This window comes from Enhydra lutris, unplaced genomic scaffold (genome assembly GCF_002288905.1).
Source record: "Enhydra lutris kenyoni isolate GAN:26980312 unplaced genomic scaffold, ASM228890v2 scaffoldscaffold85, whole genome shotgun sequence".
Lineage (NCBI taxonomy): Eukaryota > Metazoa > Chordata > Mammalia > Carnivora > Mustelidae > Enhydra > Enhydra lutris.
Window position 1 is genome coordinate 3,053,433 of NW_019154169.1, and position 21,058 is coordinate 3,074,490.

The 21,058-nt window shown below is 46.0% G+C and overlaps 2 protein-coding genes across 3 annotated transcripts in view; both read left to right on the forward strand.

Annotated features, from left to right (window-relative positions):
- LOC111161591 (G-patch domain containing 1) overlaps positions 1–13,546 on the forward strand; it is a 57,249-nt gene extending 43,703 nt beyond the window's left edge. The window contains exons 16-20 of one of the 2 annotated variants that reach the window (XM_022525345.1): positions 3,863–4,079; positions 5,681–5,788; positions 8,215–8,312; positions 9,443–9,591; positions 13,215–13,546. In XM_022525345.1, the coding sequence (XP_022381053.1) occupies positions 3,863–4,079; positions 5,681–5,788; positions 8,215–8,312; positions 9,443–9,591; positions 13,215–13,245 (603 nt within the window). In that variant the 3' untranslated portion in view covers positions 13,246–13,546. The remainder of the gene's footprint in view (positions 1–3,862; positions 4,080–5,680; positions 5,789–8,214; positions 8,313–9,442; positions 9,592–13,214) is intronic. The other variant, XM_022525346.1, reaches the window with a different exon arrangement.
- A 1,208-nt stretch (positions 13,547–14,754) lies between these two features.
- The window catches only part of LOC111161487 (WD repeat domain 88), a 46,152-nt gene continuing 39,848 nt past the window's right edge, over positions 14,755–21,058 (forward strand). The window contains exon 1 of the mRNA XM_022525183.1: positions 14,755–15,060. Within this exon, the coding sequence (XP_022380891.1) occupies positions 14,755–15,060 (306 nt within the window). The remainder of the gene's footprint in view (positions 15,061–21,058) is intronic.

Sequence of the window (21,058 nt, forward strand, 5' to 3'; positions counted from 1 at the left end):
AGGCAGAGGCTTTAACCCACTGAGCCACCCAGGCGCCCTGATTTTTTCAAATATATTTTCTGCTCCACACTCTCACACCTCTCCTGGGACTCTGGTGATATAAATGTTAGACCTTTCAATATTGTCCCACAATTCTCTTTTCTTTTCTTTTTTTTTTTTTAAAGATTTTATTTTATTATTTATTTGACAGAGAGAGATCACAAGCAGGCAGAGAGGCAGGCAGAGAGAGAGGAGGAAGCAGGCTCCCTGCTGAACAGAGAGCCCGATGCGGGGCTCGATCCCAGGACTCTGAGATCATGACCTGAGCCGAAGGCAGCAGCTTAAACCACTGAGCCACCCAGGCGCCCCCACAATTCTCTTTTCAATCCGTTTTCTCTCTCTGTTCAAATCAGATACTTTCTATTGATCTGTCATCAAATTCACTGACTCTTTCTTCTATTGTCTCCATTCTGCTATCAAGCCTATCCAGTACATTTCTTATTTTGGTTATTGTATTTTTCATGTGTAAAACTCTCATTTGCTTTACCTTCATATCTTTTATTTCTTTGCTGAGACCTTTTTATTTTTCTGTCTGTTTAACCTTAGCCTGGAAGCCCGGTTGTAATAGCTGCTTTTAAAGGCTGCCACATAATTCTAACACTTTTGGCTGTTGATTATGTTTTGCAAGTTGAGGTTTTCCTTGTGGTTGTATATCAAGTAATTTTGGATTACATCCTAGACATTTGACATTTTGGACATTATGTTATGAGACTTTAGGTCTTGTTTAAATTCTAGGGAGAATGGTGAAGTTTTGTTTTAGCAGACAGTTGACCTAATTAGGTTCAGGCTACACGTTCCAACCCATCTGGGTTCGAATGTCATTCCTGTTTTCAGACTCTTTATCTTCAGATCTTTCCTGCATATGTACTTCCCAGTGGCTGGTCTGGGACCTGGTTGGTAGTTAGTTCTCTAGATCTGTTATCAAAATCTTTGGTTTGCGGTTTTAGAGTCAGATTTACACTTGTATAGCTCAGAGGAAAGCCAGAAGCTCACAAACACTCTCTAGGATCATTCTCTTGAGTTCTGACTTTCAGGCTCCCCCTCCACACCCTCCAATCAGAAGGCTGGGACTTGGTTTTCTGGCTCTGGGTTACACTTCGTGTGACTTTATCTGTGGCTGGAGTCAAGCGGCAAGAGGGAAAGAAGGGGGAAAAAGGAGTGGGATTTGCTCCAGATTGTTGAGGCTGCAGCTTCTCTGGTCAGAGAAGAGGGTTCCTGTCCGTCAGAGCCTGGCAGGTGCCGCCACCAAGGATTTGAAGCCTCTCCATGGAGTATCGACTGTTTTTTTTTTTTTTTTAAGATTTTATTTATTTATTTGACAGACAAAGATCACAAGTAGGCAGAGAGGCAGGCAGATAGAGAGAGGTGGAAGCAGGCTCCCTGTTGAGCAGAGAGCCCGATGCGGGGCTCGATCCCAGGACCCTGGGATCATGACTTGAGCCGAAAGCAGAGGCTTTAACCCACTGAGCCACCCAGGTGCCCCTTGACTGTTATTTTTTAAATGGCATAAAACCTTACTAAGGGATTCTGGCCCTGTGCTATGTTGGTTGGGTGAGAAAGCCTTCTAGATTTTCCCAGAAATTGTGTTGAGATAGTCTTTAGATAAGTTTGCCTGAAAAAAGTTTTGGTTCTTACTTTTTCACTTATTAGCCAGATGACCTTAGGAATCTGGCTTCCATTCTCTGGGTTATTTAATTTCTTTCTTCGAAAACTCTTTCTGAGTTAGTGTAGCATAAAGGGCCAGAACTGTCTGTGAACACGGGTATAGGCCAGTTGGCGTTCAGTTACAGCCTGCACACGTGACGCTCATGTCTGCCAGAAAGACCGCAGATTCCTGGCTTTCCTGGGGAATTGTTGCCGTGAGTCCTTGGGTTTCCCTGTCAGCCTCTCTCTCCTGACTTTTTATATAATTTTGAACAATTTTAAAGCAGTCTCAGAAGTTTAAATATAATTTAGGTACTTTCGTCCCCAAACCATGAGCATAGGTTGCCAACCAGTTGCCGGGCTCTGCTGTGTTTCCTTCAAGGCAGGGCGTTCCCTATAGAACCACAGTACCTCGTCCATCAGGGTCTGGAATCAGTGCCCATGCATTCCTGCTGTGTCTAATCCTCGGACCCATTCATGTTCCACCACTTGTCCTAATAATGTCCTTTATGGCAGAAAATGCAGCTCGGGGTCCCTTGTAGCATTTAGTGTCACGCTCCTTTAGTCTCGTTCTGCCTGGTACAGTTCCTCAGTCTTGCAGGATCTTGAGGCTTAAAAAATGACAGGCCTGTATTCTGTAGAGTATCCTCAGTTTGGGCCTCTCTGATGTTTCCTAGGGATTAGATTCAGGTTCTGCCCTTTAGCGGGGGACTACCTCAGAGGGGCCAAGGCTGGGCTCGCACTGCCTCCCGTCAGGTGGTGTGTGGCATCGACTTGTCCCATTGCTGGTGCTTGCTTTGGTCACTTGAGTAAGGTGGTGTCTGCCAGTCTTCTCCATGGTAAAGTTAATTAATTTCCCCCCTCTGTACTTAGGAAGTGCTTTTATTCATTCATTCATTCCTAATTTTTCCTAAGTTATTTTAATGACCATCAAGGAGCATTGAAATATATACATATCCTGTTCCTTATCAAACTGTGGACCCATGGTTTCCTGTTTTATTTAAGGGCTAACTCAGTACTCTCCTTACTCATTTCAGTGCTCGGATGGTCCTAGTTTGGCCGACTGGAGCTCCTTTAGGTTGGCTTCTGTGTTTTCAGAATGCCCCTCTTACTCTGTGAGTTTGTCTTTGCTGTCTGGGCACAGTGACGTCTGGGCTCATCTTTGTGTTGTTTCTCAATTCCAGCTCTGGAATCAGTCCTTTCTCCAAGGTGCCCTGGTTATTTCTAGGAGGGAATGGTATACTTTTCTTCTTTAATTTTTTTTCTGGGAAGAGAGTTTACTCTAAGACTCCAAACATCACTGTCTGGTACCAGTTTTCCTCCTGCAGGTATTTGTAACTCTGCTCCAGAAACTGGAGGTGACAAGGTATGGGGAGTGACCCCGCTGAGAGTGAAGAGAACCAGGTGGGAGAGTCCAGACCCACTGCCCCGGCACGGATTTGCACTATGAGTGTGTCCTTGTGTCAACCCTTGTCTGGCCTGGGTTCTTAAGGGGGCCCAGTGGAAGGACTGGAGTGGATTCTGAGACCCGGGGCTCTCTGTCTGGTCGCTGCTGTTGGCACTTAGCACATCGGATTACCCCACGCCTGTCTGGGGAGAAGCTGTTGGCGGGGAGGGGTCGTGTCTTCTTCATGCCTTTGCTCCTTGTTGATGTAATTGAGTTTGACCCAAGTCACGGCTTGTGTCTCTGGTGAATCTGATTGTCCACAGCTGGGCTTCTTGTAGGAATGGCCACGTGTGATCGCAGAGGGAAGTTCTGTGTCCATGGTAGCCACGTGCTCCCAGCGCCCTTCCGGTTTTCTTGCCAGCATTTTTTCTGACGGCCTTCATGAATCTTGGGCCTCTGAAGGCTTGATTGACTCTTGAAAGCAGGCCAGAGGCACTGTGCTAGTCCGCCCTGCTTTTTTGTGGGTCCTTTGCCTCTCTGATGCATGACTGATGTCAAGGAAAGTCTTCAGCTGCTCCTACCAGTCGGCTTGTTCTGTAGTGGCTGCACTAGAAACATCACAAGAATAAATGTCACATGAGCAGTCATTGTTTAGTTAGGCAGAGCGTGGGTGTAGAACCCATGTACCTGGGCATAAATGTGTGTGTGTCTCTCTGACTGTGTGTCCATCCAGAAGGTCTGGCTCCCCTCACCCTTACTTCATTCCTGACTTTTATTTCATTGTTAATACAGAATACCAGCAAAGGTGTGGATTCACAGACTGAAGGAGAAGGGAACCGCCCATCCATGGACTTATTTAAAGCCATCTTTGCCAGCTCTTCGGATGAGAAGTCCTCATCCTCTGACGATGAGCAGGGCAACAGCGAGGATGATCAGGCAGGTCCTGGGGACGGCGACTTCAAAAGCTCCCATGAGACTGACTCGGCGGAAACCTCATCTGCGGCACGAGGTGCGTGGATACTTCAGCTTTGGGGATCGAAATAAGCAAATGAGGATGTCTCTAGAGAAGCTGCTTCTTTGTTTAGTGTAGAGTTCTTTTTTTTGTTTTGTTAATTTAAATTCAATTAGCCAACATATAGTACATCATTAGTCTCAGAGGTAGGGTTCAACAATTTATCAGTTGGGTAAAACACCCAGTGCTCATCACATCATATTAGTGTGCAATTCTAACCCAGGATAATTAGCAAACAATGGTGTTTTAATCTTTCACATTTTTAAAAAAAGATTTTATTTATTTATTTGACAGAGATCACAAGTAGGCAGAGAGACAGGCAGAGGGGGAAGCAGGCTCCCCGCTGAGCAGAGAGCCCAATGCGGGGCTCGATCCCAGGACCCAGAGATCATGACCTGAGCCGAAGGCAGAGGCTTAACCCACTGAGCCACCCAGATGCCCCAAATCTTTCACATTTTTAATGGTGGCATCAGATATAAATTTCTGGTGTATTTTTAGGGTAGCTGTGTTTGATAATATTGATTTTCCTATTTACCCTAGTTGAGAAGAATTTAAAACTAGTAAAATTTTTGTTTAAGAAATAGATTATTATTTTTTTTTTACCTGTTTGATGATGAGATACTAGGATTATGGGCAACATTTGGGTCTGAGGTATACAGGGACTCTTCCCCGTGCCGGGAGTTTTGGCACAGAAAAGGAGGCCATTTGGTGCTTGCAAGTGTGAGAGACTTTCCAGATGCTTGGGTGGGTGAACTAAATTTTCCTTCTCAGCCTTTGGGTGGTCTGTTTGCCTCTGTCAGTCTGTGGTGGACTTGGGTGTAATTTTTTTAGTGCCTTTAACCAAAAAGTTACGGAGAAGTTTAAAATACTGTTTATTCTTATGTGATTTGCAAACGCCTATTTCACATTTCTGTGGGGGAAAAAGCCACCCAATTTAGTTTTTATTTCAAAATGATTTACGCTTAAATTGTAAAAGCTTAAAAATATATAAACAGAGAAAGCTTAAGTCCCTTGGAATCCTACTTCCCCGAGATAAACATTGTTAATACTTTGATGTGTATTTTTCCGTACTTTTGTGTTTTTCTTTCCACTATCTGAAAACAGTTCTCAAAAAAAAAAGAGATTATTACTGTGAATATGGTAATTTATTTGTATTCAGCTTTTCCCCTCTTTGATAATTTATTTTGAGTGAGCTTAAACTTTCTGAGCTGGGACATAGTCTTAGATCCCTGTTTGTAAGTTTTTGTTATCCTCAGACGACATCTTTCCTTGAGGCCATCTTTTAACCCTTCAGGTGTCAGTGAGGTGGTCCCAGGTGGTCCCGAGCATGTGCTGTGCAGATCCCTGTGTTGCAGCCACTGGTGCACTTGGTGCACTGACTTCCCAGCTCAGATGTCCAGGAGGTTGGCGGTCAGGTTCGCATGCTCACAGCTGTATCCTCAGCGCCTGGTGTGAGCTCGTTAAGCAAAGTGGTGAAAAAAAGCACACATTATCTGGTGGCAACAGGTATTAATTGAAGAATCAAACACATTAGTATTAGTATAATAGTATTTACTGTTAATATAAATAAACAAAATTAATACCCTGGTGTTTTCCAGCTAGCGAGCCGGCACCCCAGCAGCCCACACCTTCCTTCCCAATACAAAAGCTGCAGATAGATGAAAGAGAAGCCTTCGGCCCTCGGCTGCCTCCCGTCTTCTGCCCCAGTGAGTTGAGAGCTCCTTGGTTCACCCGTTTGCGTCAGTACCTGTGTCTCCCCTGAGCTGCGACAACTCTAACCATGTTATCACCTCTACCTGTCTAATCCAACACACGGCCAACCACGTACATACAGTTGACCCGTGAGCAAGGCGGGATTTAGGGGCGCCAACACCACGCACAGTCGGCAATCTGCCATATAACTTTCGACTCCCCCTAAAACTTAACTACTGATAGCCTACTGTGGACCGGAAGCCTTACCAATCATACACACAATTGGTTAACACTTCTTATGTATTTCATATGTATTATATACTGTATTCTTACAGTAAAGTAAGCTAGAGAAAAGCAAATGTTAAGAAAATCATAAGGAGAGAAAATACCTGTATAGTACTGGGCTTATCGAAAACAATCCACACATCTGTTTCTGGTTTCTTTGTTCTCAGCCACATTTTGAATCTCATTCTTCCCCTGAGTGCCTAAATGATAGCTCTTGCTTTATAGCCTCAGAAACCTTTCAGGTTTTTTTCTTTCTAACACCTAGATAAGTACAGTAGCGTCCTGAGTGTCTCAGATGTCACTTCGAGAAATAAAAACAGTAAAAATCTAGGACACAAAGATAGGTGAGGAATTGCAGAGAGAAGGGTTTTCAGAGGCTTTTTTTTTTAAGTTTGGCTAATGTAGCAAATACAGTAAAAGTAATTCTGTCAGAAGTAAACCCCGCCCATCCTCCTCCCCCAGGATCAGTCAGCAACGTCTTGAATCGACATCTCCTTAAAGCATTTAGATTGGCTTATCCTCTCCTTGAAGGCCAGCTTAGCAAACATCTGATAACCCAGCCCAGGAATATAGATGATATATTTCTGTTATTTACTTTATAGTTTCCTATAGCACCCACATATAAATACTGATTTATGAAGCTAGCCTTCAAAGAGGTGATAAAAAAAAAAAAGTGTGAGGTTTTGAAAAGCTGCGGTGAATGTATTTCTGATATGCTTTAGTTGTTCAGATCTTCAGCTTAAAATAAGTGCTTCGACATCTAAAGCTGTTATTTACGCCCATTTCCGGACCATCCTTGAGAGCCTTGTAACAGTTAATAACTTGATTTTGTCTATGGGTTATCAAGGGGAAATGGCTTTTAAAAAATGAGCATTAAAAAAAAAAAAAGGTTGGGGAGGTCAGATTTTTTTTTTAATTATTTAAAAGATTTTATTTATTTATTCGACAAAGATCACAAGTAGGCAGAGAGGCAGGCAGAGAGAGAGGAAGGGAAGCAAGCTCCCCTCCGAGCAGAGAGCCCGATGCGGGGCTCGATCGGAGGACCCTGAGATCGTGACCCGAGCCGAAGGCAGAGGCTTTAACCCACTGAGCCACCCAGGCGCCTGGGAGGTCAGATTTTAAAATATCTGACCAAATGATGGGACTGGAGAGTTATAGGCACCTGTTACCTGGGTTTGGAAAATATCCATGCTTCTGAAACACCTTTCCTTTAGGTGGAAAAAGCTGATTTAATGATCTACACTGTTTCCACAATTGTTAATTTCTGCTGATTTGGTTCCCTGGAAATTAATGCCCTATGAAAACATTTTGTTGAGCATTTGGGGGTGGAGAATTGAGGCCTATGCCGCTTGATTGGTCATTTTTTAAAAACAGATTTTATTTATTTATTTGACAGACAGAAATCACAAATAGGCAGAGAAGCAGGCAGAGAGAGAGGGGGAAGCAGGCTCCCTGCTAAGCAGAGAGCCCGATGCGGGGCTCAATCCCAGGACCCTGGGATCATGACCTGAGCCGAAGGCAGAGACTCTAACCCACTGAGCCACCCAGGCGCCCCGATTTGTCATTTTTGATGACTACATACATTGTGTTCTTTTGATGCTTGTTTTCTAGTGTTCAAGCTTATAAGACAAATTCATATATAATGTGCTTTCATAAAGGGAGGATGATGTGAGAGGAGCTGACATTTATGTGCCTAATTCTAGGCTCTGGGTTTCATGGGCCCGGTTCTGTCCAACCCTCTGTTGAGAGGGTGGGGATTCTTACCGTCTCTATTCATAGGTGGGGAGACGAGGCTTGAAGTTGACCAATGAACGGAAGGTCACAGAACCGCCGCTGACAACCTCGAGCTGAGGTTCAGACTCTGGTGTGTCTCTGAGCTTGCCCGCGGATGTTAAATAGAAAGGCTCGTGCAGTCTGGTCCATCTGACTCATCCAGCAGATAAGGCTGTGGCCAGGGACTGGGGGAGTACTGAGGTTTCTGGCGGTTTCTAAATATAGAGCCACCAGGTAGACATGCTAATCTGTTTGTTTATCAGTGAGGTGGGGCAGGAGTTCCACCTTCATGTTAAACATTTACCTAGGTCACCTTCCCAGTTCAGTAAGTCAGTCTTCATTTCCCCCAGCAGATCATGGGTATGTTACATTTGTGTTTCAGATGTCCGTCAGACGCTTGAGGCACCTCAAAAAGAGAAACATAAAAAGAACAAAGAAAAACACAAGACCAAGAAAGAGCACAGACGGAAGAAAGAGAAGGTGAGTACCTTCTGGGGGTCCTGGGACCGGATGTAGGCTCTGATGTGCCTGCTTCTGTCCTGCAGACAAGCTCCGCCCCGCCCTCCCATCTGGCCCCCATATCTCCTGGCCAGATGGGGGCAGACAGGCCTCTGCACACCTTGGCAGAAATGTTGACATTCATGTAAGGCTTCGATTTTCAAGAACTTTGTTTTTCTTTCAAACAGGATATTTTAATTATTCAGTTGCACTCAGAACAGTTTTTATTGTGAACATTGTGAAAAAGACATTTGAATACTTTAAGGGTTGAATATTAATAGAATAACATTAATTAGTCATTCATTCAATATTAAATGAGGATATTATTTTGAACATTTTTTCTCCACGACTTTGTCATCATTACAAACAGAGATTTGGGTCCATAGCTTGCTATTTGAGGTAAGGGAAACTTGAAGGAGGTGTGTGTGCTTTCCCCTGACACCTCTGCCCCTGTGATCTGTGTGTTTCAGTGATGGCACAGGCTTTTAATTCGGTTAATGTGAGTGTTGGGTCCCAGAGTGCTCTGGGCAGTGGTGGAATGGAGGACAAACAGCTGCATGATTGGCTACCTGACAGAAAGCATTCCATCCTGAGCATGGAAGATGATGGAAGATCTTTTGTAGTGACAGGAAAAACAAAAAAAACTGGTGCTGTCGGGTTGAAAACCAGTCATTTGTTTCTTACCAGTGTATCTGCACTTCTCTGACCTTATACTGGTTTCTTCTTTGTGCTTTTCCACCATGCTTGTTGTTCTGATATGTAGTTGATCACAGATGCCTAAAGATATGGACCAGTGAGGTCATGGGAAGGTGGCAGGGTCACCTGGGATAAGATGGCGGCTAAGTGGCAAGATGGCGTGCTGCCCGCATCTGCCTGGTTCTGCTGTGTCTGCACCAGAGGACCAGTTCTGAGTGTGTGCGAGCCCTGGAGAGTGCGCACAGCCCTGTGTCCCGAGCTGTCCCATAGGAGGCTCACTCCCAATGAGGTGTTCTGTCTTTGCTCTTGGATGACTCCAGCAACCAAATGCCTCCTTAGCCTGTCGGTAGGAATCCAGGTGGGAAACACCCATCTGTCCTCCCCACCCCTACCCCTGCCTCATTGTTCTTTTTCAGAAAAAGAAACACCGGAAGCACAAACACAAAGGCAAGCAAAAGAATAAAAAGTCAGAGAAGAGTAGTAGTTCTGAGAGTACGGACAGCACCGACAGCCAGAGCGATGAGGAGGGGCCTACGGACCTGTCACCGCAGGAGCTGCTGAGAAGGTAGGCAGTGTGGGACGGTGGTCTTCAGAAACCTTCTGGAGGCTTGTTGGAATCTTGATGTATTACCACTGTGAAAATTCAGACCTTACAGATAAAGCTTCAAGTGGCTCTTGAGCAGTTCCTCAAACCTCTCTCTTCCTGTGTATTTCAAGACTTTTTTGTTCAGTGTTTCACATACATACACACACACTCACACACACCATGCATACACACACGTTTTGTTGCTGCGCATTTTTAAAATAAGTAATACAATTTTATCTAGCGTAAATCAACCGAGTATGAACATGCGGAACGAAGAAATACTGCCAGATTACTTCCGGAAGTGGCTGAATCCACTTCACCTTGTTATTACATCAGTTACAAACAGTTCAGAAATGTTTGCCAGCACGATGGGCGAAGAATGGCATCTGACTTCTAATTTGTGTTTCTGGGGGTAGTACTGGGCTTGAGTGGCTGGAGGACAGCCTTTGCCCATATGCTGTCTTGTGAGTAACTTGCTCACATTCTTCGCACAGTGTTGTGTTTTCTGTTACATTGTTTGTTTTACTTGTGTCAGTCAAGTAAGGTACTATTTTACTGATTTTTAGGAATTAAGAAAGAATAGTTCTGGATATGAACCGCTTGTGTTTTAGTGTGTTACCTATCATGTGGATTTTAACTGTCTTTGTTGTACAGAAGCTTTAATTTTTGGTGCCCTCAGTTTTACTGATGTTTGTGGTGGGGGGGGGTTATGTTTCATATTTTTGTCTCCTAAAGGCCTCCCCTAATCCAAGATGTTATATATGTATGTAGCTAGTCTCCGGCTTTTATAGTTTTGTTTTTGTTTAACCTGTTTGGATTTTTTTTTTTTTTTTTTTTTGGTGACCAGAGTAAAGTAGGCATCTAGGTTCCCTTTCCCCAAATGGATAACTAGTTGTATTAGTCAGGAGAGTGAACTAGTGCCAATGAGGAAGAATTCCGGCATCCGAGTGGCACAGTAGAGGGTAAGGAAAACCAGGGGGGCGCTCAGCTGGCTCAAGAGCGCATGACTCTTGATCTCAGTGTTGTATGTTTGAGCTCACTGGGAGCTGTACTGGGTGTAGAGAGTACTTAAAATAAAAATTAATTAATTAAAGAAAAGAGATTGATAATTAATAAAAGAAAACCAAGAAAGGTACTCAGGACCCCAGCTTGTTCTGCTTCAGTGCACAGCCCTCCTAGGAGGGAATGGGTGGAGGGTGGCGCTGGGGGTGGTTGTGGTTCTGCCTGGATGTCGCAGCCTTCACTGCCACATGGCCTGGCCACCATAGGGCTGGGCAGGGGAAGTCCAGCTTCGGGCTCAGGGTGAAGGGGGAGAGGCACGGGTGAGCCCTGGCCATGTCAGCGCTACACGCTGAACCAGCTCATTAAAGGAAGAATATCTTGGTCAGGTACTCAGTCCCTGTGCAGGCCTGCTCCATTCCCTACTCTGGTTTCATTTTTTCTTTTTTAGACTTTATTTACTTATTTGAGAAAGAGAACGAGAGAGAGCATGAACAGGGGGAGGAGCAGAGGGAGAGGGAGAAGCAGACTTCCTGCTGTGCAAGGAGGGCTCGATCCCAGGACTCTGGGATCATGACCTGAGGTGAAGGCAGATGCTTAACCGCCTGAGCCACCTGAGGGCCGCTCTTCTCTGGTTTCTTAGTCATTTGATACTGTTCTGTCCACCCTGTTTTAATTACTCTGACCTTGTAAGCATATCTTGTGTCTGGAAATACAAATGCCCCCCTTTATTCTTTTCCATTTACTTCTTCAGAATGAATGATACGTTCTCATGACTCAAAAATACAAAGGAGAGGAGCATTTCAGTTTCATCCCAAGCCTCCTACAGTGGCTCTGCCCACTCCTGGCTCCCTGTCGTCCTGCACACCAGCATTTGGTGCGGGGGGGGGGGGGGGGGGGGGGGGGGCCCCCCCCGGGGGGGGCCCTTTTAATCTGCAGGCCCCCCTGGGGGGCAGACAGGTGGGGCCCCTTGTCTTGTAGGTGGGACAGCCAGGCCCAGGGAAGCTGGGTCACGTGGTCAGGCCCATGGAACCTCACCAACACCGGAGGGTCTCACCCTTAAGCATCTGGGGCCATCTGATGAGTTGTTCCTGCAGGGGAAGCCTGTCCGTGCCCTTCTGGAGGGCGTGGTGGGAGGGCCGGAGCAGGGGCTTGCTGTGGGCACTGTGTGGCAGGTGGAAAACTGGGCACACAGCTGTGTACTGATTGGATATAAAACTTACCGACAAGAGATCCAGAGCTGCAGAACAGCATATAACAGGCGGTGCTGTGGATGGTCAAATGTCCTCAGGCCTTTGGCTTTCCCTACGTGCTCATATATGTACATCCTTGCACAGGAAGAGGGCTGGAGGGTTCATACACCCCTGAGAGCACCTCTATCCAGGGGAGGGAGGGTCAGAAGTGTGGCGTGCCCTTATCTGAACCTTGTTGCTACAGGGATGGTCCCCACCACTCCTCGACCATGAGCCTCCTAGGTTCTCCCCCGGGAGCCTAGAGGGCCCCCCGTCCTTTGTGTCTCGCTCCCCTCTGTGTGTTGCCTGTCTGCACCCATCTTCTAGAAGGGGTGGCGGGACACTCACAACCACAGGGATTTCGTCTTCATTCCCAGCACCTGGCATGGAGTGTCACTCTCGGGAAGGGCCCCAGTGCTTTTCTTCTGGGACCGTGAAGCTTGGTTCCGAGTGGAGTCGCAGTCTGCTGTCTCCACCCCTATCCCCCAAGACACCGGCCTATTTGCTGTCTCTGTCAGTTTGTCTTGCCCAGTCTAGAACTTCATAGACCTAGAATCCGACAGTTCAGTAAATGCTGTAGTGCACACACATACAGATATGCGCACAGACCATATGCTTCAGCTGCATGCATTCTCGTCAGCCGATCAAGGGACACCCCAGCAGCCCACGGCCCCTTGTGTCTCCTCCCACTTAGCCTGCGTACCCCCGTTCCCACAGCTAGCCCCTCTGCTGCCGCTGATTACCCTAGCGCTTGGACTTAACCTAAAGGAACTGTGGAGTCGGACTCTTGCATGGACTTGTGGGAGTCCCCCACGTGATTCCAGCAGCGGCGGCTGGCTCGTCCTCATCCTCATCCTTGTTGCTGCGGGGTGTGCCTTTATGGGACCACAGAATATTCATCTCTTCTCTTGTTGGGGACATCTGGTTTTTTACTCTGGGGCTGTCGAGGAAGGATCTAGAGCCAGTGTGGCCCAGCCCTACTCGATGAATGCCATGATGTGTCCAAAGCCGAGGTTGAAGACTGTCCGCTCGGGAAACAGACATGTTTTTTCTTTTCTTTTTTTTCCCCCCCAGTTCCTTCCCAGAGCTCCTACATGAGATAGGTAAAACCAGGATCAGAACTTGCTTTTATAAACAGGTCCTCATACAAGGTGTGGGGTGTGAGTCTCCCCGTGTGTTCTGGGGGCAACAGAGAAGCATTTGAAGAAGGCAGATGAAATGATGCTTCCATGGCCTGTGGCCCTCCTCTGTGTTCTGTGGGTACCCATGTGCCACCAGGACTCAGGGAGGTCTGGCATGCCCGGCCCCCACCGAGCTGTCTGGCTTTCTGTTCTTCCCTAATTGTCCTTTCCCCTTTATTTCTTTTTCCAGGCTGAAAAGTCTTCCACTAAGGAAGCAGTAACTGGATTCTGCCATGGCCTGTCCCAGTACCAGATCTCCTCCGTGATGGGAACCCATTGATTGCTCGCTTAATACATTGTACAGATTGTATTTATATGTAAATTCATGCTGTAAAATAATTTTTAAGACCTTGACATTTCAAAGGCTGCCTTGAAAGGTTGCAGAAATTGATTTCTATTTTTAACTTTAGTTAGTGTCAGAGGAAATAATTCAGACTGTACAGTTTAATTAAAATGGAATTTTTCTATTTTCTTCTTGATTTTTTTATTTCCTGAAACTTTTAAAAAGAAATGAGAAATGAAGGGTTCTCTCTGATTTTGTTCATGAAGAAAGCCGAGTCCAGATAAGGACAGTTGGACTTAATTAAGGGCTTGTGGGAGAGAAGGAGGTGGTTGTTTCCCTGCTTCTCAGGCACGGGGCTCCTGCCTCTTGTGGTGGGTGGTGGTGGCCAGGAGCCCAGTGGGTGGCCCAGCACCAGCATCAGTCCTAGCGGGTGGCCTCACCCTTTCCGGGTAGATGTCACCAAAGTGTCCCAGACAGTCTCCAAGAGCAAGAGCCAGGGAGTGCGTGCCCACACCCTGGGTCCCACAGTCTCCAGGTCCTTGCTCTGCAGCCCTGGGTCCCCGCTTGGGTGCTGCCTCATTGGCACTGATGAGACCTTTGAGAAAAGTGCAGGGGTTCAACGTGACATTATAGAAAGAGCAGAACAATTTCCAAAGTAGAAAGAAGGAGAAAACCGCTTCTACTTCTACTACCCAGAGATGATAACCCTTAGTATTTGGGAATATCCAAAAAGAAAAAATATTTTTTCTTTTTAAAGATTTTATTTATTTATTAGAGCAAGAGAGAGCATGAGCAGGGAGAGCTACAGAGAGAGGGAGAAGCGGGCTCCCCGCTGAGCAAGGAGCCCCATGTGGGGCTTGATCCCAGGACCGTTGGATCATGACCCCAGCAGAAGGCAGACGCTTAACTGAGCCACCCAGCTGTCCCCACCCAGTCTTTTTCTGTCAGTGACGCTGCTACCCGGCTAGAGGTGACATTTGTTCCCTGTCATTAACAGCCGTGACAGATATTTCCTTCATGCTCTTATATATTGTGTGTCCCCGCCCCGGACAGCTGCATATGAATTCATCCAGGGCCCATTCCGTAACTTAGTGTCCATTTCTCTGTTGTTGACACCAAGTGGGTTGGCCAGGAGTTCCCGCACAAGCAGAGGGCTACCCAGAAACCATCCCGGGAGACGGAGCCAGGAAGAGCCAAATGGAGGCCGAGGGGATGGGGCTGCTGGTTTCACACGCTTGGCCTCAACCCTTTTATGCCTGGACTCAAACCCCGTTTTTCTGGGAGTGAGCGTTCTCGGCGTGGAGATGACGCAAGGGGGATCGCAGCGCCGGGGGAGGGCACGCGATTCTGCGGAGATGGGCGCAGGGCGCAGGCGCACGGCGCCGCCGTTCCGGCCGGGCTGGGTGCTGGGTGTTGGGTGCCGGCCACCAGCAGGCTGGGCTCGGAGATGGCCTCCCAACCGCCGTCCGCCCCCTTGTGCTCGGAATCCCTGGATGATGACCTGAAGACAGTGTCCGAGCTGCGTAGAGTGAAGCTGCCCTCGATGCCCTCCAGCGACCTTGAGCCCCTCTTCCGCAAGCTGCCGGCTGTGATCAGGGCCTGTCGCCGCTTCAAGCTGTTGACTTTGGAGGCGCGCCAGAACCGGCTGCTGGCTCCCCTTGACCCCCTAGAGGTCAGCAAGGACTCTCCACCACCCGAGGAGCACCCGAAGTCTGAGAAGAGGTTCTGGGGTGACCAGGAGACCCTCTCCAAGGTCAGACCACAGGGGTGGGGGTGAGGAACGCAGACTTGAACCCCATATGTGGGAGGTCGCAGTGAGCTGGCTAAGGAGAGCCGTGGGGAGCCACTTGGTTTTGCCAGCGACCCCCAGTGAAGCCCCTGGGCTGCTGTCTCTGCGAAAACAAGGCTGCCTTGGGGGAGGATAGTGTTCCAAAGTGGGGGATCCTGACCCCACCCAGATTGTGGTTCTGGCTGAGCCTTCCAAATGTCCCCGTGGTGACATTGCCAAGTGCATACCCCAGGGACATTGAAGGAGCCCTCCCTACCCATGAAGCAGTTAGGTCCAGAAGCAACAGATCAGCTTGAGATGCTTGGCTTTGTGGCTGGCCCTCAGGACACCTGGGAGCAGAGCCCGCAATGAGGATTGTTGACTGGCTGTGTGATCTCTTCCAGCAAAGTGTGTGTCAGCGCTTTTAGTCATGATATTTATTCTGATTTTTGAGTAAAATTAAAGGACAGCACAGAAGTTCTCAATAGAACACCCCCAAGATTCAAATTCAATAGACTTCAAATGTTCTGCCTTTTTTTTTTTTTTAAAGTAGGTCTCCCTAACATAGCAGCCTTGCCCTCACTGCCCCATTTCTCTCTACAGAGGCAAGAAATGTTTCTAGGTTCTTCTGTATCCCTACAGAGATAATTTATGCATTTCTGAGTATATACATGTATATCTCCCCCCTTCTCTTAGACCCCTTATGCACATAGTTTTAAAATTTTTGACTTAGCATATATTAGAGATCTTTCCATATCATAAAGAAGCAATTTCCTTGTTCCTTTTTACTGGTAGTATCCCACCAGCTGGCCGTCTTCTAATGACTTTAACCAGTCTCCTGTGGATGCACATGCTGGTGGCTTACGATTTTTTTTGACCTAAGATTTTTGTGACCCATGAAGAAGACAGAAGTTGAGAAGGTCTGTGACTTCTCCCAGAGGAAAGTTTCTGACTTAAGCGTTCTCTACCTGACCCAACTGCTGATCCCCAGCGAAGGCAACAGAAGGACATTTTCTTCAGACCTGCAAAGACTCAAGAAATGATGCTTCTCTTTGAGGACAAAGTTACTCAGGGGAGCTCTCCAGCAAACAGAAAAAAAGAGAAAAAAATCTCCCTCTGCAGCGCCCCCCACCCCTGTGCTCTGTTTTGCAAATGGTTCATCTCCCTGTTGTCCGCCTGCCGTGTGACCTGTGGACATCAAGGCCTGTATGGCCCCTCTGGGCCCTGAGCTGGCCCTGAGTGCTCGCTGTGGGACTGCCATGCCACTTCCCTTAGGGAGCCGGAGGAGCCTGCCATGCCCATGAGCGCTGGACTCTTGCTCCCGACCTGGGGTCTTTCCCCTCGGTTCCCACTGGCCCTGCAGTGCCTAGATCAAGGCCTAACGAAGCTATGACGTCTTTATTGATCAAGTGAAGGAATGCTACGTATATTAAAAAAAAAAAACTGATTTTTTTTGTGGTTTTTACAAAAAGTGGACTGTCCTCTATATACCATTTTTGTTAGTGCCTCCGAATATGTCTCTGTGTATTTGGAACATCTCTCCGCAGCGCCTTGTGTGCTCTTTCCCTAGTAAACCCCGAAAGTACTATGCCCAGAAAAAAACATGGAATGGGCGTCCCCAGAAAGGATGATGGGGTTGATGGATGCAGCCCACCCCGTTCCTGCTGTTTTTTTTTTTTTTTAAAGATTTTATTTATTTATTTGTTTGACAGAAATCACAAGGAGGCAGAGAGGCAGGCAGAGAGAGTGGGAAGCAGGCTCTCTGCTGAACAGAGAGCCCGATGCGGGGCTGGATCCCAGGACCCTGAGATCACGACCTGAGCCAAATGCAGAGGCTTAACCCACTGAGCCACTCAGGCTCCCCCCTGCTGGTTTTTATGCCCATAATTAAGCTCTGTTTTTTGCCACGAGAGAACGAAGACCATGAGTTGGGCCTGGAGACCAAGGCAGCTGCAGAACATGGAGCTGGAGGTGGCCACCCGACGACCAGGGATCCAGGCACCCACGACAGAAGGGGTCGCATCTGGAGGACACACATCCCCTGCACACCATGGGGGGTGGGCAGTGGACCATTTCAGGCTTGCTCCTTCTATGCCCCCTCCCTTCTAAAAATACCTCTTCATTGAGATGTAGTTCACACAGTGCGCAGTTCACCCATATAAAGTGTGGGGTTTCAGTGTATTCCCAGAGTCCTGCAACAGCGCCACATCACTGTAGAACACTTCATTGTCTGGAAAAGAAGCCCCATCCCCATTTCTCCTCAGGCCCTTCTCCCAGTTCGAGCCAACCACTGATTCACTCTCTCTCTATAAAGTTGCTTCTTCTAGAACTTTCCTAGAAAGAGAACCAAACAGCATGTGGGCTTTTGTGACTGGCTCCTTTTCCTTCCATATAATGTTTTCGAGGCTCATCCACGCTGCAGGAGGTACTCGTACCTCCTTTAATTAAAAGTCCATATATACACGTATAATAAACACATGTTCTATGGATCATAAATAGACTTTGTTCTTTAGAACAGTTTTTGGTTCAGAGCAAAGGTGAGCAGAAGATGGAGAGATTTCTTGTATCCCCTGCCTCCACACATGCACAGCCTCATCAGCACTCTCCACTAAGTGAAATACATGGAAAATTGACAATCCTACAATGATACCCGAAGTCCGCAGTTTACCTTACAGCTTCACTCTGGGTGTTGTACATTGTGTGGGTTTGGACAAATATATGCCAATGTGTACAGTCATGTTATCACAGAGAGTAATTGCGCTGTCCTAAAAATTCTCTGGGCTCTGCCTGTTCTCTCTCCAAAGCTCCCAACCCCTCGTAACCACTGATCTCTGTACTGTCTCTCTAGCTTCCAGAATGTCCTATATCTGGACGCATACATTATGTGGGCTTTTCAGACTGGCTTCTTTCACTAGTAATTTCATTAGTAATTTGAAGTCTGCTAATGAGTGTCCTGAGTCTATGAATGAATGTACTGAATCTTTCATTAGTAACGTGCATTTAAGTTTCCTGAATGTGGTTTTTTTTTTTTTTTTTAATGACTCATGTATCTTTTCATGGCTTGATGACTTCTTTATTTTTAGGGCTGAAAAACATCCCATTATTTGGATGTACCATAGTTTATTTATCCATTCACCTGCCAAAGGACATCTTCAGGTTTTTCAAGGTTACTTCCAAGTTCTGGCAATTATGGATAAAGCTGTAAAAACATCCGTGTGCAGGATTTTGTGTAGACAGAGTTTTAAACTCCTTTGGATAAATACCAAGGAGTATGATGGCTGCATTGTATGTGAAGAGTATGTTTGGTTTTATAAGACACTGTCAAACTGTCTTCAAAGGCGCCTGTACCATTTTGCATCCCCACCAGCAAAGAATCAGAGTTCCCGTTTCTCCACGTTTGCCAACATTTAGTATTGATAGTGTTCCAGATTTTGGCCATTAAGTATGTGTATAGTGGTATCTTTTTTTAAAAGATTTTATTTATTTATTTGACAGAGATCACAAGCAGGCAGAGAGGCAGGCAGAGAGAGAGAGGGGGAAGCAGGCTCCCCGCTGAGCAGAGAGCCCGATGTGGAACTGGATCCCAGGACCCTGAGATCTAAAGAGTCATTGCCATACCCAAGATCACCTATTACTATCTAGGAGTTTTTAAAATTTACATTTTGCATTTAGGTCTGTGATCCATTTTGTGTTTTTGTAAAGGATGTAAGGTGGATGTTTCAATTTAGTTTTCTACATATGGATATCCAATTGTTCCAGCATCATTTGTTGAAAGACTATCATTTCTCCATTGTATTGACTTTGACCCTTTATCAAAGAGCAGTTGGTTTTATTTATGTGGATCCGTTTCTGGACTTTCTATTCTGTTCCATTGATCTGTTTCTCTGTCCTTTCACTAGTATTACACTGTCTTGATCACTGTATCTTTTTTCTTTAAGATTTTATTTATTTATTTGACAGACAGAGATCACAAGTAGGCAGAGAAAGAGGGGGAAGCAGGCTCCCCGCTGAGCAGAGAGCCCGATGCAGGACTTGATCCCAGGACCCTGAGATCATGACCTGAGCCGAAGGCAGAGGCTCTAACCCACTGAGCCACCCAGGCACCCCTTGATCACTATATCTTTAGAGTAAGTCTTGAAGTGGTGTAGTGTCGGCACTTTGTTCTTCTCCTGGATCTTTTGCCTGTCCACATAAACTTTATAATCACTTTGTCAATACCACAAAATAACATTTTGGGATTCTGATTGGGATCGCACTGAATTCATAGAACATGTTGGGAAGAACTGACATCTTGACAATATTGAGTCTTCTTATCCGGAATAGATCTCTGTTGATTTAATTCTTTGATTTTGTTCATCAGAGTTCTGTAGTTTTCCTCATATAGCTCTTACACATATTTTGTTAGATATATGCCTAAATATTTAATTTTGTGGGGTGGAATTTAAAATTCCACTTGTTTGGGGTGCCTGGGTGGCTGAGTTGGTTAAGCGTGTACCTTCAGCTCAAATCATGATCCCAGGGTCCTGGGATTGAGCCTTGCATGGGGAAATCCCTGCTCAGCGGGGAGTCTGCTTCTCCCTCTGCCCCTCCCCCTGCTTGTGCTCCCTTTCTTTCTCTCTCTCTCTCAAAAAAATAAAATCTTGGGGCACCTGTCATTAAGTGTCTGCCTTCGGCTCAGGTCATGATCCCGGGGTTCTGGGATGGAGCCTTGCATCGGGCTCCCTGCTTTGCAGGAAGCCTGCTTCTCCCTCTCCCCCTGCTTGTGTTCCCTCTCTCACTGTGTCTCTCTCTGTCAAATAAATAAATAAAGTCTTTTAAACATTTTTTTTAAATCTTTTAAAAAATTCTACTTGTTCATTGCTGACATAGCAAAAATTGATTTTTGGGGGCACCTGGGTGGCTCAGTGGGTTAAAGCCTCTGCCTTTGGCTCGGGTCATGATCCTGGGGTCCTGGGATCGAGCCCCACGTTGGGCTCTCAGCTCGGCGGGGAGCCTGCTTCCCCATCTCTCTCTGCCTGCCTCTCTGCCTACTTGTGATCTCTCTCTGTCAAATAAATAAATAAAATCTTAAAAAAAAAAAGACAAAAAAATTGATTTTTGTATTTTATATTAATCTCATATTCTGCAGTCTTGCCAACTCTGCTGTTAGTTCCAGGAGTTTTTGTTGATTCTTTTGGATTTTCTACGTAGGTGCTAATGTCATGTGTTCATTAAGACAGGTTTGTTTCTTCCTTCCCAATCTTATACCTCTTATTTTGTTTTCTTGTCTTATTTCATGAGCTGGAAGTCCCAGGACAGTGTTGAAAACAAGTGGTGAGAGGGAAAGCCTGTGCCTTGTACCTGATCTTAGTGGAAAGACAGAACTTCTCATCATTAAGTATGATGTTAACTGTAGGGTTTTTGTAGATAGTCTTTGGCAAGCTGAGAAGTTCCCCTCTATTTCTAATTTGCTGAGAGTTTTTACCATAAATGGCTATTGGATTTTGGTCAAATGCTTTTTCTGCCCCTATTGATATAGTCATGTGATTTTTTCTTTGTTAGCTTACTGATGTGATGAATTACATTAATTGATGTTTGAATAACGAAGTAGACTTGCACACCTGGGATAAATCCAACTTGGTGATGATGCATAATTCTTTCTATACATTGTCGGATTTAATTTGCTGATATTTGTTGAGGATTTTTACGTCTATGGTCATGAGAGATAGTGGTCTGTAGTTTTCTTTTCTTCTAAGTGTCATTATCTGGTTTTATCTGACTTTTACCCCTGATAACTTTTCTCACTGAGAATTAGGGTAATGCTAGCCTCACAGAATGAGTTAAGAAGTATTCCCTCTGCTTCTGTCCTCTAAAAGAGATTGTAGAGAATTGGTATAATTTTTTCCTTAAAGGTTTGGTAGAAATCACTAGTGAACCCATCTGGGCCTGAACTAAATACCTTAGTTACTATTTCAATTTCTTTATTACATAAACACCTATTAGG